General features: G+C 34.2%; 3 protein-coding genes and 1 long non-coding RNA gene across 4 annotated transcripts; 2 read left to right on the forward strand and 2 right to left on the reverse strand.

The window, feature by feature from the left end:
• Positions 1 to 679: 679 nt before the first annotated feature.
• LOC114378192 (transcription factor MYB78-like) lies at positions 680 to 2,211 on the forward strand. Its single transcript, XM_028336743.1, has 3 exons — positions 680 to 1,136; positions 1,276 to 1,405; positions 1,567 to 2,211. Exons 1-3 carry the CDS (start codon positions 989 to 991, stop codon positions 2,069 to 2,071), a joined length of 783 nt encoding a protein of 260 aa, XP_028192544.1. The 5' UTR covers positions 680 to 988; the 3' UTR covers positions 2,072 to 2,211.
• An 801-nt stretch (positions 2,212 to 3,012) lies between these two features.
• On the forward strand, positions 3,013 to 4,231 carry LOC114369307 (probable pectinesterase 53). Its single transcript, XM_028326521.1, has 3 exons — positions 3,013 to 3,254; positions 3,816 to 3,980; positions 4,081 to 4,231. Exons 1-3 carry the CDS (start codon positions 3,013 to 3,015, stop codon positions 4,229 to 4,231), a joined length of 558 nt encoding a protein of 185 aa, XP_028182322.1.
• A 4,541-nt stretch (positions 4,232 to 8,772) lies between these two features.
• Positions 8,773 to 10,555, reverse strand: LOC114378201. Its single transcript, XR_003659273.1, has 2 exons — positions 10,228 to 10,555; positions 8,773 to 9,479 (listed from the first exon to the last, which is right to left on the reverse strand). It is a non-coding gene; the product is annotated as an uncharacterized LOC114378201 (long non-coding RNA).
• Positions 10,556 to 10,858: 303 nt separating this feature from the next.
• LOC114378208 (gibberellin 2-beta-dioxygenase 2-like) lies at positions 10,859 to 15,204 on the reverse strand. The gene is made up of 3 exons (XM_028336761.1): positions 14,692 to 15,204; positions 11,838 to 12,243; positions 10,859 to 11,420 (listed from the first exon to the last, which is right to left on the reverse strand). Exons 1-3 carry the CDS (start codon positions 15,075 to 15,077, stop codon positions 11,142 to 11,144), a joined length of 1,071 nt encoding a protein of 356 aa, XP_028192562.1. The 5' UTR covers positions 15,078 to 15,204; the 3' UTR covers positions 10,859 to 11,141.
• Positions 15,205 to 15,734: the final 530 nt, after the last annotated feature.

The following is a 15,734-nucleotide window of genomic DNA, read 5'->3' on the forward strand; positions in this document are numbered from 1 at the left end:
TTGGATTTCTTGCGATTTTTTATTATTTCTTGCATTGGAGTAAAATTTTATATGAGTTTTTTATGAGTGATATGATACTGCGGGAACTACAAAAAATGACGCGAAAACCACAAAAAGATAATTAAGAAACCCATATAAAAAAAAACTTGAGTGAAAGATGCTATGAGAAAGAAATGTAATAAGCAAAACTAACAATCAACTTATTAAATGAGTTAGAAGATCAGGCAGAACTAATTAGAGAGGGCTGGTAGATTGAATTATATATCCTAGCCTACTATTTTTTTGTGAATTAAGCAAATTTACCTGATATGTTTAACTTATTTTTATTTATTTATAGGAATTAAACTTAAATATTAAAAATTTATAATAATTTATAAACGTTACAAAATCAATTAAGTTAGGCTCCGTTATATGTATTGAACATATACATTTTGCCACCAGGAAGAGAAGGTAAAATTTATTCAAATATTAGTAACTTGCAACATTTAAATTTAATTGACTTGCATGATTACCAACTTAAAAATGCAACGTGTTAATAAAAAAATAAATGAAGATTAATGTTTAAAACACGAACAGATAGAGAAGAACTATTTGGATTTTGGAATCAGAATGCTGACCGAGTGTTAAAACGCACTGACTCTTTGAGCCCACGAAAAAGAATTGTTATTATTTGGTTAACTTGTTTCTGTTGGCGTGAGAAAAGTCAAAGGATCTCAAGTCGTCAAAATCAAAAACATAAAACATACCAAGAAAAAAACAGTTCAGCGTTCTGCAAGACTGCAACTATTGGGGAATCTTTCGCAGCCTCCCACTAAATCTTTTGAAAAAATATTGAATCCTCAAAGTGCCGATCCTCCTAAATCCAATGTTTGCTCTTTTTAGCCCTTCTCTCCCTATATATTTTTTCACAAGCACCTCTTTCAATTCTCTCCGTTTCACTAGCTCTTATTCCAAAGCAAAAGAAGAAGAAAGGGCAAATTAGTATAATATGGAGACCATGAATGTTCAGGTGATGAGAAGCTTATCAGATATGGTAATTAAAAAAGGACCATGGACTGAGGAAGAAGATTCTGTTCTGATCAACTATGTCAACGTCCACGGCGAAGGCCACTGGAACTCCCTCGCTCGCTCTTCAGGTAATTAAATTAAGCATTCATGCATATATCACTTCTTATATATCATGTAGAAAATAATCGGGACCATAATAATTAATTTCTGGTACCTTGATTACCACGAATCGTGGCTTATTTATGTGTTTGATTATTTGACATGCAGGTTTAAAGCGAACGGGCAAAAGCTGCAGACTAAGATGGTTCAACTACTTGCGCCCAAATGTTCGACGTGGGAACATCACCCTTCAAGAACAGCTCTTGATTCTCGAACTCCATTCCCACTGGGGCAATCGGTACGTATATTATTAAGTATCGCTCCATGATTGTGATTTGGGCCCTCTGCCATCTCAATTGAGACAGGATCGGCCACAATTTATCTACAGTTTACTGTAGTCATGGAAGTTGATAAAAACTAATTAATATAATATGTTGTGCTATTATTTATTAATTGAAGGTGGGCCAAAATAGCAGAACAACTGCCAGGGAGAACAGACAATGAGATAAAGAACTATTGGAGGACTCGAGTGGTGAAGCAGGCTAAGCAACTCAAATGTCATGTAAACAGCAAACAGTTCAGGGACGCCTTGCGTTTCGTTTGGATGCCGCGCCTTATGGAGCAGATTCAGGCTTCTTCTTCTTCCTATGGCCTTGATCAAACCACGTTGTGCAACACTCAAACCCACAGAGACAACTCAATGGTTTCATCGTACTCATCAGAGGTTGATCTTCAGCCTCCTTCTCTTTCTGATACAAGTATAACTTCATCATCTTACAATTTAATTGGTGATGGAGGCCTGTCAACGGAAAGTGCAGAAAAGGGGTCCATATACTCTCTTTGGCAGCATTGGGACTACTCTGACATACAAGCATTTGAGCCATGCAATGGTTTTGGTGATGCAGACTTGTGGACCGATGAAAACATGTGGTTCTTGCAGCAGCATCTTGCTGATGAATTATGATCCAGTTTTGCAATTTACACTAGGCTTTGCAATTAACAAGTTCAACGATATATCGCTAATTAAACTACTGAATGTCATTATTTGAGTGATGATTGATTGTTTGTAATTGTCCTACATGATACATTAATTTTCTTATGAAATAAGATACTTGTAGTTGAATAGTACATTTCTCTAAGAACATGTAGGAACTCAATTTAAGTTGACCCTCTGTTTAGTGTCCGTTATTGTTATATACAATATAAGAACATTCATTAATTTTAATTTTGCTCGAATGATAGATTTCAACTGAAGTTTTTCAATGAGATCCATTTTATCTTTCTACTGACACAGTAACTCTCATTCTAATTTTGATTTATTTTTAAGAGCCAACTTAAAGAATTCCATTGGAAATGTTCTAACACCCTTTAATAAAAGAATAGGGTTTGCTTTTACGGAAACAAATAAAAAAATATATTCAGGACATCGAAACTATGTAGCAAAGAAGTATGATGATGATCCTCTAGAAACAAATTAAGTAGCAAACTATATATGCGTTGTAGTTTGCGTTGTAATCCTCTAGAAACAGATGAGAAGAAGAAAAACGTGATGGAATTTTGAAATTAGTTAACATATTAGGAAGACTGGGATCACTGGATCAGTAGTAGTATATTGGTTTAAATTCAATGGGTATCTCATTGGAAGCACTAAGTGCCGCAACCTTTGAAAAACAAAACCTTTTTCATTCTTATGTTATTCGAGCCTTGAATCGTTCTCACGTAATTGGGCGGTCAACTAAATATATTGTTTCTTTTTCTTTGCCCTTGGATGTCTCTTGTTGTAGAGTTTTATTGTCACACAGGACCTCATATCAAAACAGCACTGTTTTATTTTCGTTGTTTTCATACCAGGTTTCACTTGACGGAGAACAAAATAAATCCATGAATGTTATATCTCTATATGTAATGAAACAAAGAATAATTTTGTGGGAAGAGGATGCTAAATCATTGTGTGCTAAAACAGAACAGTGCTCCGCATGTGGTTGGAAGGAGGGGGGAACAAGCCGTGGCGCTTCGCATGATCGCATCTCAGGAACCAAAGCTGGTTTCTATGGAACTCAAGACACTCTCTATGATCACAAAGGCCTTCATTACTTCAACAACTGCTCTATTCAAGGTTCTGTTCTTTTCATCTTCGGTTCCGCCAGGTCCCTTTACGAGGTCTTCTTTCGTTTCCTACCTTTTTTTTTCTTCTTTTTCGTGTCTGGACTTGACCAAGGTCCAAACATGCCGTTTTTTAGCACAACAATATAGCCCAATATCCCTTTTATGGCTGCAGATGGGCTTCTTCTGCCCCAATTGAACTTAATGATATTTTTTTTTTCTTGAGAAATAATTAGTAATACATTCTTTTAATTCACTTTTTTTTATAAAAAAAAACACATATTCTTTGGTATTAGAGTTTAATGATTATATACAATTAGTGTTAAATATTTTATATTATCAATCAATTAAAAAAAATAATTATTAATATCAGTAATTCTTAAAATGTCAACAAACTTATTTTTTCTTATTATTTTGAGTACCTGAAGTCTATTGAACAAATAGTAAAAATATGCTAAAAGTAGTGTATTAGGCAATGTGTCGGTGTTACACCATTACTCTTCTATTCTCATACTAGCATCAACTTTGGTGGGTTAATTTACCATTGGTAAGTTTTATATTCAATTGACAAGCAGAATTGCTATCTAAATTCCACAACCAAGAAGGTGGCTTCCATCACTGCTCAAAAACTGCATAGCAACAGGTAGTGGGCAGATTTATCTTGGAAGAGCATGGGGAGATTATTCCAGAGTTATTTTCTCATACACCTACATGGACAACATAGTTCTCCCCAAAGGATGGAGTGATTGGGGTGACCAAAAGCGTGACTCGTTAGTTCAATATTGCACCACACTTGGAATCCTACGTTTTCTCTACACAAATTACGCAACGAAGGGTTAATTTTGTGTTTAATTGGTTTGTGTGTTTCAGGAGAGTATATTATGGAGAATACAAGTGTAGTGGGCCAGGAGCTAACTTGGCTGGAAGTGTGCCATGGGCACGGGTACTGACGGATGAAGAGGCCAAGCCTTTTATTGGAATGCAATTCATTGAACGGGACACTTGGCTTGCTAGCCCCTAAACAGCCTAAAATTATTAGGTGATCATTATCATTAATAATCGCGCCAGACCTAAACAACCCTAGTACTTCATTAATAACAAGCAACATGGTGAAAATGAAAGATTGAGACTTGAAATTATGTTATAAATTTAATATGTATTTATAAACTAATAATACCCTGTTTCTGAATTTTCATCATTGCCAGATAATTTACAAATGATGTCTTCCATTGCTCTAATTAACTACTTGAAAATAAGAGCACCACATTCATTCATGTATGTCGCACCACCAAGTCTTGTTGCTTAATGTTTAATACTGTTTTTTATGCGAGAAAAGACCAATGTTAGCACAATGAAAAACCACGCGTGCGCAACGCTAAACCAGCTTTATACCCATCAATGTACGGAAAAGAAAAGCATCAATTTTTATCTTCAAGCTTGTGAGATATGGATTGACAACATGATGTAGCAGGAGTAACCAAAAAACACAAACATGATGTAGCAGGACAAGACAGGGAACAGAATTTTAAGGCCAAATACAACACTCAGCTAATTTCCAGTGTTTGGTCTCCTCTTTGTGATCAATGAAGAAACTCCAGAAGCCATCAAGGTTGTCCATGCCTGTGGATGCTTTCCCTGGTTTCTTCACCACAATAATGGGAGTCAAGTCTTTTGTCTCTTTTTCTTTCCACATTGGACTCTGTGGCACTAGATCATGGTGACAGCATATTATCAAGGCTTCTAGTAATAGCAAGATTGAAGCCATTATTAGTAGACTAGAGATGGGACATTTGATTGGAAGGCTTTGCTAGGAATAGATGAGAAATATCATATATATATATAAAGTTCTGCCCTTCACCCTTACATGTTTTTAATATCAAAATTTGAAGGGAAACCTTCTTTCTTTTGGAGAAATAAAAAATCTGGATTGCTTATGAAATTAAACAATCTTAAATATCACATTTAAGTCAGGTCTTCAACACGGTTTTTTCATTTTCTTGCCAAATTATGACGATACAAGTAAAATGTAATAATGGATTTGGGTCGTCCAAACCAGATATTTATATAAAATTGTTAGTTGATTCGTGTTTGGTGTATAAAAATGGAAAATTCAAGAGCAGTTTATCCATTGTTAGTTAATGCCTTAAGAAATGCTTTGAACACTAAACTGTTCCATCCAAGTTTTGTTGGTGAGTTTGCCATCTAAGCCTTTTCAGGCATGTCTTAGAGCGTTGAACGGCCTAAATAGAAAAATATTATAAACTATGGGCGAGCTTCTTGCATGATCTTGCTGAACTACCACCAAAAAACTTCCCACAAACACTTGGCTTGTGATTAATGGCATAGAGTAAGATTTTCTTTTTCTCACGTCGACAGCATTTGCCGGAAATTTAAGTTTAACAACTTTGAAAATTATTTGTTATCGTGAAAAAATGGACATTAGCAAAAAGAAACATAAATGATTATCGCCATCATCCCCACTGAGTTGTTACCCGTGCTACATTTTTCTTTTATAAATTTCTTTTGTACTACTTCAAAGATCATGGCAATAATTGCATGAAAAAATTACTGTCTACCAACCATATGCAATTTGGGAAGTGAATCTACCCAAGATAGTATAGAGAAAACCTTCTTTCGGGTCAGTGTCTAGCTACACCTACCATTTTGGTTAATTCAAGCATGCATCGTAAAGGGTTGATGGAACAACTGTAACTTAATTCTTTGTCAAATTAGTCGGTAAGACCGAATTAAACAAGCAAAACTTTACTATCAAGAAGGGAAGGCCTCCTTTCTTTTTGTTTAATTTACAATTGGTGTCTGCTTGTGATTCGTGTGGCTAGAACTGGAAGTGTTTGCATCATATGGAATATAACTCTTCAACCAATAAAAAAAATGATCGAATGACAATGACACTAAAACCATTTTGCGAACTTTAGTCACTACCAGTAAAGCTGAAATGTTGGTAAATGTGATTTTCCTAAGTAAATCATCTGCCTAGTCAAATTAATCTTATTGTAGTTGTGACACCTTTTATCCCATACATATATGTATTAATAAAAGGAAAAGAAATCATAATTAATTAAATATTTTAAAACACATTTAAATAAAATCTTTTCAACAGGGTAAAAGGCTCACATTTATTTTCTTCTAGATCATATTCAAATTTGTCCAAATAAATAATAAAGTCATCTCGGCTCAGACAAGGCCGCCTAAGACTTCATAGAATTAATATAAAAACCTATACATCAATGTCATATCATATCAGAAAATTGTGTTCCGACATCCTTGAGCACAAGGTTCTTTAAAGCAATTCACCTAGTCATCCGCTTTCCCGAACACAAAGTTCAAGATGATCACAGAATCCAAATACAAACAACACACAAAGAGTAAATTATCACATTCCTAACTAATAGAGAAACAAGACAACTAGATATACATATCGTATAAATGAGATACAACTTAAACCTAACTCATGTAATTCCACCACTTTGTCATTTAAAATTCACTTTTCAATCATCAATCACATTACCCATGAATCACACACTCCGATCAAGACATAATAACACATCAATTTCATAATAAACAATTAGCAAGTGTATGCAACTGTTATGTTAAGACTCAAGCCTATATGCAATGTGGTACCGTGTAAGTGAAAAATCACCCTGGGGCACTTAGGAGTTATAGGACTATATAACAAGACACACCATAACATGGGTATGTTAGGTTATCCTCACTAAGTAAAATCATAGGGAGACCAATCAGGGTCACGCTGTTTTGCGAGAATGCTCCAGCCATGTGGGATCGGTACAAGCTTAAAGGAACACTCAAACCAGGTGTATTTATCTCAAGACCTATACTCCGAAGAGTTCGTCAGGGTCTCTCCCTCCTGATTCAGGTTCAACCCCTAAAATAATATTTTACATGACATGAATATTACGTAAGAACTATTGTTATTTAAAAAACAGTTTTTATCTGTTAAAAATAATTAAGAGGTAATTATTGAGATCTATATAAAGAAATATAAAAAATGAAATAATTTGTGGAAATCATTTAAGTTTTTAAAGAATTACAAATTTAAAATGGAAGGTTGCTAAAATTCTTAAAACTGATGTCACATAGTAAGACTTATCCAAAAAGTAAAATATAAAATTAATGTAAAACATAAAAATATTAAATTGCAAAAGATTATTCATATTTAAAAGTATAAATGAATCACAGCAAATATAATAAAATGCTAAATTGTATCTAATTATTATGGGTTTTTTTTTTTGCTGAATATCTAATTATCATGGTATTTCAATATATCTTAGTATAAAAATTCGAAAAGTTAAAAAAAATAAGTATGAACTACAGATAAAAGAATATAAAGTATTATGAGATATTTGACATATAAATATAGACATGTATTACAATTACGACATGACACAACTAGTACTTAAAAAGGATGCGTGCTTCCTTCCTAGCCAATATCTCAAAGTGCCAGTTAATTATACAGGAGGGTTGGCTGAAAGTACTACTTGATAGGAAACAAGAATTTGGTCCAAGCCAGAGGTGTACCAAGACGTAAAGACCAAAGACTATGTTTAATCAAATTTTCACATTAAGATGAAGAAAAAGTAGTTAAAAGTTACTTTTGTGATCCTTGTTTTTTAATTGTGTGAATGCGAATCCAAACTTCCTATAAAAGCATCTCAACAAGTAATCTGAAGAAAGAAAAAAAATAACAAACAACAATAATAACAACCAACCAACCCCAAGATAGAAATGTAAAGACCTTAATTTCCAGCAAGAACATTTGGCTCCGGTCCAGAATTCTCATGTGACCACAAGAAGGGTGCAGAACCGAAGAGAGTCCCACTTCCAATACAGACCAATAGAGCTAGCTAGCTACAATAGCAACGAATCGGACCCCACCCCCGCCAAATAAACCACGTTAAAGTCAATCTGGTTCGATGCAGCAAATGAAAAGACTATTACAACTGGTCTTGGTGGGTGCAACTGTCCGTGATCATTCATAACTGTGATCTTGTCCTCTCTGCTTGTCATCTACCAAGAACCGACCTCCGCCTGAGAAGATATAGCTCAAGCTTTGCCACTTATATATATATATATATATATATATATTATCAACAAATGTTAGGTTGTTAGAAATAGGACTTGAACTCGTGATCTGTTTTCTAACAGATTCCCTCATTTTTCAAAGTACTACAATATATGTATGTCATGACTCATGACTGGGCCCGTTGCAGCTAGCTCCTACATTATTTGCTGACTGCAGTATAGGTCTAGTGATCCCTAATTCAACTAGTCTGTTTCCCAAGTTTCAAATTTTACATGTAATTCGATGGTTTCATATCTCAATACCATTTGTTTTTATTAACTTTCAACTAGATTTTTGGGGCAATTATCCAGTATCCCCTAGCAAAAAAATCAGAGACAAATCACTCGAGGATATTGAGATTCTGTTAGAAAACAGAATAGGTTGTAGGATTGAACATAAATAGCTGAAGGACCCAACAGAAATGTGGTAGAACGAAACTAGCAACCACACACATACAAAGATGGAGCAAAAACTGATTTGTTGTATTTCAGTTATGCATCATATTTAAAGTGTTACAATGAGAGTTTAAATACAAAAGCTATAAAAGTTTCCTAGTGGGCAGAGCAGAAAGCAATCAAATGGCTACCAAGGCTACAAGCAATTTGATTGTATCATGTCTTGCCATTAGAGCAAATTTGTAAAAAAAAATCAACACCATGTTGCTAAAATTAACCTTTTACCACCAATCTAACTTTTTTTTCCCACAAAACCATCAAAATTAAGTTTTGTTATATAAACTCACAGAACACTAATTATTACCTTTTGATTATCACTGTTTACCAATTGCCAAATGTTTGGTTTTCTCTATCATATTGATATTCTCTTGTATGAAACTTCTCCATCATTCTATTTCAGCAACTTCAACATTCATTCAGTTGTAGCTAAATTGAATCTAGCATAGATGTCATTTAAGGTTTTGGTACCTTTCATTAGAATAATGTCACTATCATACTTTTCTCCATCTCAGTAGTTTTGCTCTTACAAATTGTCTTCTCTAGGCAGTCCCTTTCTTAAGCCTTCAACTTAACATTTCTCCCAATTCTGTTTTGATAGCTCACCAAATTTCACATATTTGCTGACAAGGATTCTTTTAGTGTCTAATTCGTGGTCATAAGAAAACTTGCAAAGCAAACAACCTTGATCATCTCTCAAGGATCTCTGATTTTTACTGGACAAAAGGTTGATTTAAGAATAAAAACATATTGCAAGTAGAAATAGAAATCAATTCAATAAAAATGACCAATCCATTTGTTCAACATCCAAATTCTTGATTCAATTCTATTTTGACCTTGAATTTAACCAATTAAGCATCAATAATTTCAATAGAATACCCACTGAATTAAGCAACCATAATTTAATTAATTTAGGTTTGACAGTCAAGTGCCTTCTAAGTCACCAGACCAATTTCTAAATTGATTATTCTTTTATCAAGTAAATGATTAAGCATCAAAGACCCTATCAATCTCAATTTGAATATGAAAAATCATGCATCACAGTCCCTGATCAAGAATACAAACCCAAATTTAGATGATGATGCATCAACCCATAAGAATTCACAATCAAGATTTAAAGAAAATGAGAAATATCGATAGAGAGATGATATAAAATAAGAATTGAAAAGAAGTTTAAAATCAAACCTCAAAGAAAACGAAAACAACAAAAGGGTAATAAAGTAAGAGAAAGCCGAGAGTGATGAAAACCCTAGTGAGAAATAAAGCACAAATCAAACTGTAAAGGATCTCTTATCAAATGTCCTAAAAATAGGTTTAAATAGAGGCTAGCAAGGATAAATTAAGACCTTAGTTTGAAATTGGAGCTCATTAGTGTTTTAGTAAGAGCTCAAATACAAAAGCTATAAAATCCCCTTAAGTAGAGCAAAAAGCAATTAGACTAATGTGCAAAATTAAACATCATACCAGACCATTGTTAATGGAAAACTTCAACTAGTTGTGAGACTCTAAGTGTCATTTGAAACCTGTTAAATTAATTGTCAAGGGAGAAAATTCAGAAGTTTCATCTCAAGTACGGGGAGCTGTGGCTTTTTGATTGTTCAAGAGCCAGTTATGTATAGTAGACAGAAAGATCTGGTTTCTGCTCTCCGTCAAAATTAAGTTGACTTTCAAATTCAAGTAGCTGGCTTTCTTTTCTTTGTCAGTGTCAACAAAGACCAAAATATCAGTCTCCAGTTGCATCATAGATTGACTTTCATAATTTTAAATGCAAGACTAAACATGCTAGCATGTTATACTTATTCAACAAAAAAGATTCCAACTTTTTCAACACAAATCAAGTGACCAAACACCAATTAATCATTATTTTTTAATAAGCGTTAAGGGGGGAACTTGTTAAAAAACCATGTTGAAACTTTTAAAATGGTGCTAAAAATTACTCTACCTGAACTCCTTTAAACATTGTGAAACTTTGGGGGGGTAATAAATACAAATGGAAGCTAGTATTTTGTAAAACTTTACGCATTTTTAGATCCTGTGGCTCTGTAGCATGATGGCCTTGAGCTAATGACTTTGCTTAAAATAAATATATAAATGATGGTGCTGCGGAATTCATATTAGGTCATCATTCGCTACGTCAAAATACCCTTGTATAGGAATTCAAAGGTTGCCTATATTTTACAACAGTACCAACTATGGGTAGAATATTTTTCCCCCTAATGTAAGTCACTAATGGCGACCTTATCAAACTATAAAGGCTATAAAGCAAGAGAAAGATTTAAATAAAGAAAAAAGGGCTGTGAAACACTTCAACTATTGACTAACATAACAATAAATTAGGTGGTGGAAGAATATCAACAATGAATAATGCGATCTAAGTGTCAGGGAGAAGCAGGTGCGAGATGGGTATCTTGTTGTCGTTGGATCTTGAAGAGGTCAAGGCGAGCGTCTCCCAATCTTAGAGAGTATGCTGCTTGCTTGTATTGGGCCCACGTAAAGGGCTTATAGAGACTTGGATTGTGGGGTGTCACCATCATTGGCAGTGGAGTGATCCACCTATTCAGCGGTGGTGCTGCAAAGTACATCATTGACATTCTGGCCTTTGTTGTGTTCGTCAACACCCTGTGTCTCACGCTTGCAAACCTTCCATTTGTCAAAACCTTTACAAACATATCAAACAATTTGTTACTAGCTAGGAAAATGATGTTCATGAAATTTTTAAAAAAAGCATAGTGAAAAGTCTCATCCAATCACTTGGGTAAGAATTATTATGCCTAAGGCATGTCTATTGTGGGGGAATAGATTCAATTAATTTTGTAACATTAACCAAATTATATTTAGGGGATACTTAAAATTTTTGAAAAACTTTTCTGAATTTTCTTAGTTTCAGGTACATTAAATTAAATGTGAGTGGAACACACTTTTTGTGACCAGGAGGACTTTTACTGGTACATATCACTAGAGAAATGGGAACAAAATGTGAAAATGACATGATGCTGAATTAATTGAAAGAAATGTGAAGTTGATTAATGGTAATCGGGGTTGTGAGTGTGATATTGAGTTGATTAGAAACCAACCTGCAAGGCATCGCCAACCATAACGAAGAATTCATTGGGGTCAGGGGGGACAGGGATCCACAAGCCATCGTGGGTGGAAATCTGAAGGCCATCAACGTTGTTGGACCGCATGATGGTCAAGATCTGAGGGTCAGAATGCTCTCCAAAGCCAATGTTGTTGTTGTTGTTGTTGTTATTATTTTGGCTCTGGATTTGACGTGCCTCAACTTTGGACGTGTCCCAATTCTTGGTGCCCTTTAGGCTCACGGGAGGGTATTGATTGATCCTTAGAAGTGAGTCACTATGAACGTCTCTGATGAGCTTGCTGAGTGAGAATTTGTCTTGGACCCACAAACCCTCCGCCACCAGATCAAGAAGCTCACATGTTAGTTCCTTAGCTGCTTCTATGTAATCATTCACGACACAACTGCAGTTGGCCAGAAATAACGGTCATCACTCACGGTATTAATTCATTTGTATCGTGTAATTTTTCGCACCACTCCATTTGTAGGTTAAAAAGATACCTTTAATACACTGAAACAAACGTCTTTTCCTATGTTACCAAATACTAGCAGGCAAAGACACATGCATGGAGCGTCATATGATGCACAACATTACTTTTCGTTTTTAAGTAGAAAAAAAAAAATTCTCCTTTCTGTATTAATTCTTGATTTGATTGTGAGTTGTTGGTTTCTATGTGACTGTGTTAGCCCAATATTTGGTCCATTTCCTTGTAGTGAAATGAGGATACATGGTCACTGGCTTAGTATGTACATGCTAGGAAAAGTAGGCAACGTGGCTCTACTATATGAAGAAAGACCAATACTAGTCATAGCACAAATAACAGAAGTTGTTACATGATTTTGCTGTGCTAAACGAAGGTTATAACCACATGTTGTATTTGTAGCCTTTTCGGGTCATTCACAATTCTGCCTAGCTAAAAGATAAAAAATTTTAAGCCAAAGTTATGCGCGTGATTTTGTTACAGAATATAAGTTTTAAGTGCTTGCTACCTATACTATGTCAAAAAAAAGGTACCTGCTACCTATACAATGCGGCCAAGTAGATCCCATTGTCAAATAAAAGTAGTACGTGTGTGTTTGGAATGATTTTGGATAGTGCAAAATCAGGTTATAATTTTAGATAGATAGTTATATGTTTAGTTCTATACTATTAAGTTGAAAAAAATTTAAATAATTTTTATATTAAATAAAAAAGTATACAAATTTTTACAAGGTTACTTTAAAAATAAAAACATTTAAGAATAAATATTTTACTTCACAAGTAATTTTGAATAAAGTCAATTTTGTAAAATCACTGCCAAGTAATGACTTATCGTAAACCCAATATATAACGTGATTGTCGTGTTATTATTACGATGGTTCTATGTGTTGGGCCCACCACCCATAGAAAGGTGCTCCATAAAACTAAAACAGTTCTACTGCAGCTAATTTGCCATCCAATTTAAACAAGAAAAATGACACAATACACGCTCATTTCTGGATAAAGGAGGCGGAAAAGAAGAAAGAGAGGAAGAAAAAACCTAAAAAAATGTGATAATTAAAGTGATATGCTCGAAAGAGAAGGAGATGAAATATTATACAGGTATATGAATATAATTTTGTGTAAAAAAATTGTTACTAATTTTAATGCTAAAGATGCTGCTTGATGAATCATTATAAAAAATACATAAAAATACACGATAATTCTTATATAGTATCATGGTATTTTAAAATGTGTACAATGTATTTTAAATGTTAAAATCAGAGAATTCAACTACACATCAACCCGGGTTTGTACTCCCAAGAAAAAATATTTATTAGGGTTGTTTGGCACAGCCATTTTTGTGCACGTGTTGCTTATACCTTTTCAACTCAAATATTCATATTTAATGGATAGAAAATTCATAAACTAAGCTGGCATAATTGTTGGTATTTTACTTTATTGATTATACACGGAAAGTGGTAGACAGAGCCTATTAAACTATATGTATAATTAACTAAAAGAAACCAAGATGATGATCAATATGCATAAAAGCCTAGATGGATCCGTCCCCTGAACGATCACAATGGTCTCCACAACTAATGAAAATGTGTAGAAGTCTTTACCAAATACCTAGTAGCCAAATCAACCACAAAAAACAGCTACATAAATGCACTGATTCGAAAATGGTAAGGTGAGGCAAAATGATCAGCTTTCTTTTAGGAATCAAAATGAGCTTGTTAAAATGTTAAATATTGAAGAAATTGTCAAATTATGTAGCATTCACAATTTCCAATATAAAGGCAAGATGTCCCTGTTAAGCACCAATGATATTATACAAGTTTCCTAAACAACCTTTTTTTTCATCATTCATTTGTTACAATAAATGTGCTTGTTTTGATTCATTCCAATTAAATTAATCCTGTGAAATGTTATCTCAATATGGAAATATATACAGCTATCAAATATATCACCAAAAAAGAAAAATGAAAGTTATATCAATTTCGTCAGGGTTACAGACTCAAGCACCTACCAGCCTGCTTGGCTCTTAAGAAACACAAACAGATAAGGGCTTGTTCCCTACCCTACATCCCCCCCGGGCTCTACCTCTCTCTCTCACACACACACATGCCAATATACAGCAATTATTATATAATTAATATTCCAAACAGTAAAGCTTTAAAAACGATGTTATTTTCTTATCAATACGAATCATCCAACTCAGGTATTAGAAAATTTATAACATTTCATGCTACTTAAACGGTTACTATTTTCACCACGTATTAATTATGATATGAAAGATGTGACGCAAATATGGAATCTGTTATGTGTTGAAAGTTGTTAAGAAAAGAAAGGAAATAGTAGAAGAGTAGTACAATTAATGAGTGAGTACCTGAACTTAGTAGGGTCTTTTGCTATGGTTTTGGATCTCTCAGATATAGAAAGAGGATTGGTATGAAGGAGGAGATACTCGAGGTGACCCATATCACCATTGGGGCCAATATTTCTGCAGCCATAGCCAAAAGGATTGGCAGGGCCAGCTTGGCGCTTCTCCGAGGAGGTTTTGGAGAAAAACTCCTTTCCCTCCTCTTCCAATCTTGCAATAACCTCCTTTGGCACACTGTGATTCACCACCTTGAAGAAACCGTATTCCTCACATGCTTTCACCACTAGTTCTGCCAACTTCGATCTTTCCAGGGAAAGGTCTATCGTCGGAACTCCCATGGCCTTTGTTTTCTTGGTTCTTACCATCATGGATGTTGGACAAGGGGCAACCATTGCTATATCGAAGAAATATATGTGTGTGTATATATATATATATATATATATATATATATATATATATATTGATCGATACAGAAAATTATCTCAAATGAATGGCTAGCTTGTAGAAATAATATAACATGAGACTCAGGAGAGGGGTGTAGATTTTTGGAAAAGTAGCATCATATATCATCTATATATACTTGACATATAAGGGATGGGAAGGGGAGAGAGAATGAAGAGAAGGAAAAAGGGTCATGTTTAAATTTTAACATTTTTTATTAAAATCAATTAAACTATTACGTGCAGGACCGAGATGGGGTATGATGATTAATTAAGTAAAAAAACAATTATATATAGAGAGAAATGATATTTTATATATTACAATAAGAAATGGATATATTAAATCCTATGTTTATTTAAGGTGGCGTGGACTTTGTAGACAAGACAGTCCAAGGTGGGTGAAAAAAGCAAAACGAATTCAAACGGAAGAAGGAATTATAAACTTTGTGTGCATGAATTGATAGAAGAAATTTGTCAAGTCCCAACCAAATCCTCCTATCCTATAGCCTCTTCGATAGTCTACAGTAATTAAGACGGAATCTAAAGCGGAGTAACTAACTAATCAGAATTAATGTAATTAAACAAGAATGTTCAGCAAGTCATTAATTA

The sequence above is a fragment of the Glycine soja genome, chromosome 2 (genome assembly GCF_004193775.1).
Source record: "Glycine soja cultivar W05 chromosome 2, ASM419377v2, whole genome shotgun sequence".
Taxonomy (NCBI): domain Eukaryota; kingdom Viridiplantae; phylum Streptophyta; class Magnoliopsida; order Fabales; family Fabaceae; genus Glycine; species Glycine soja.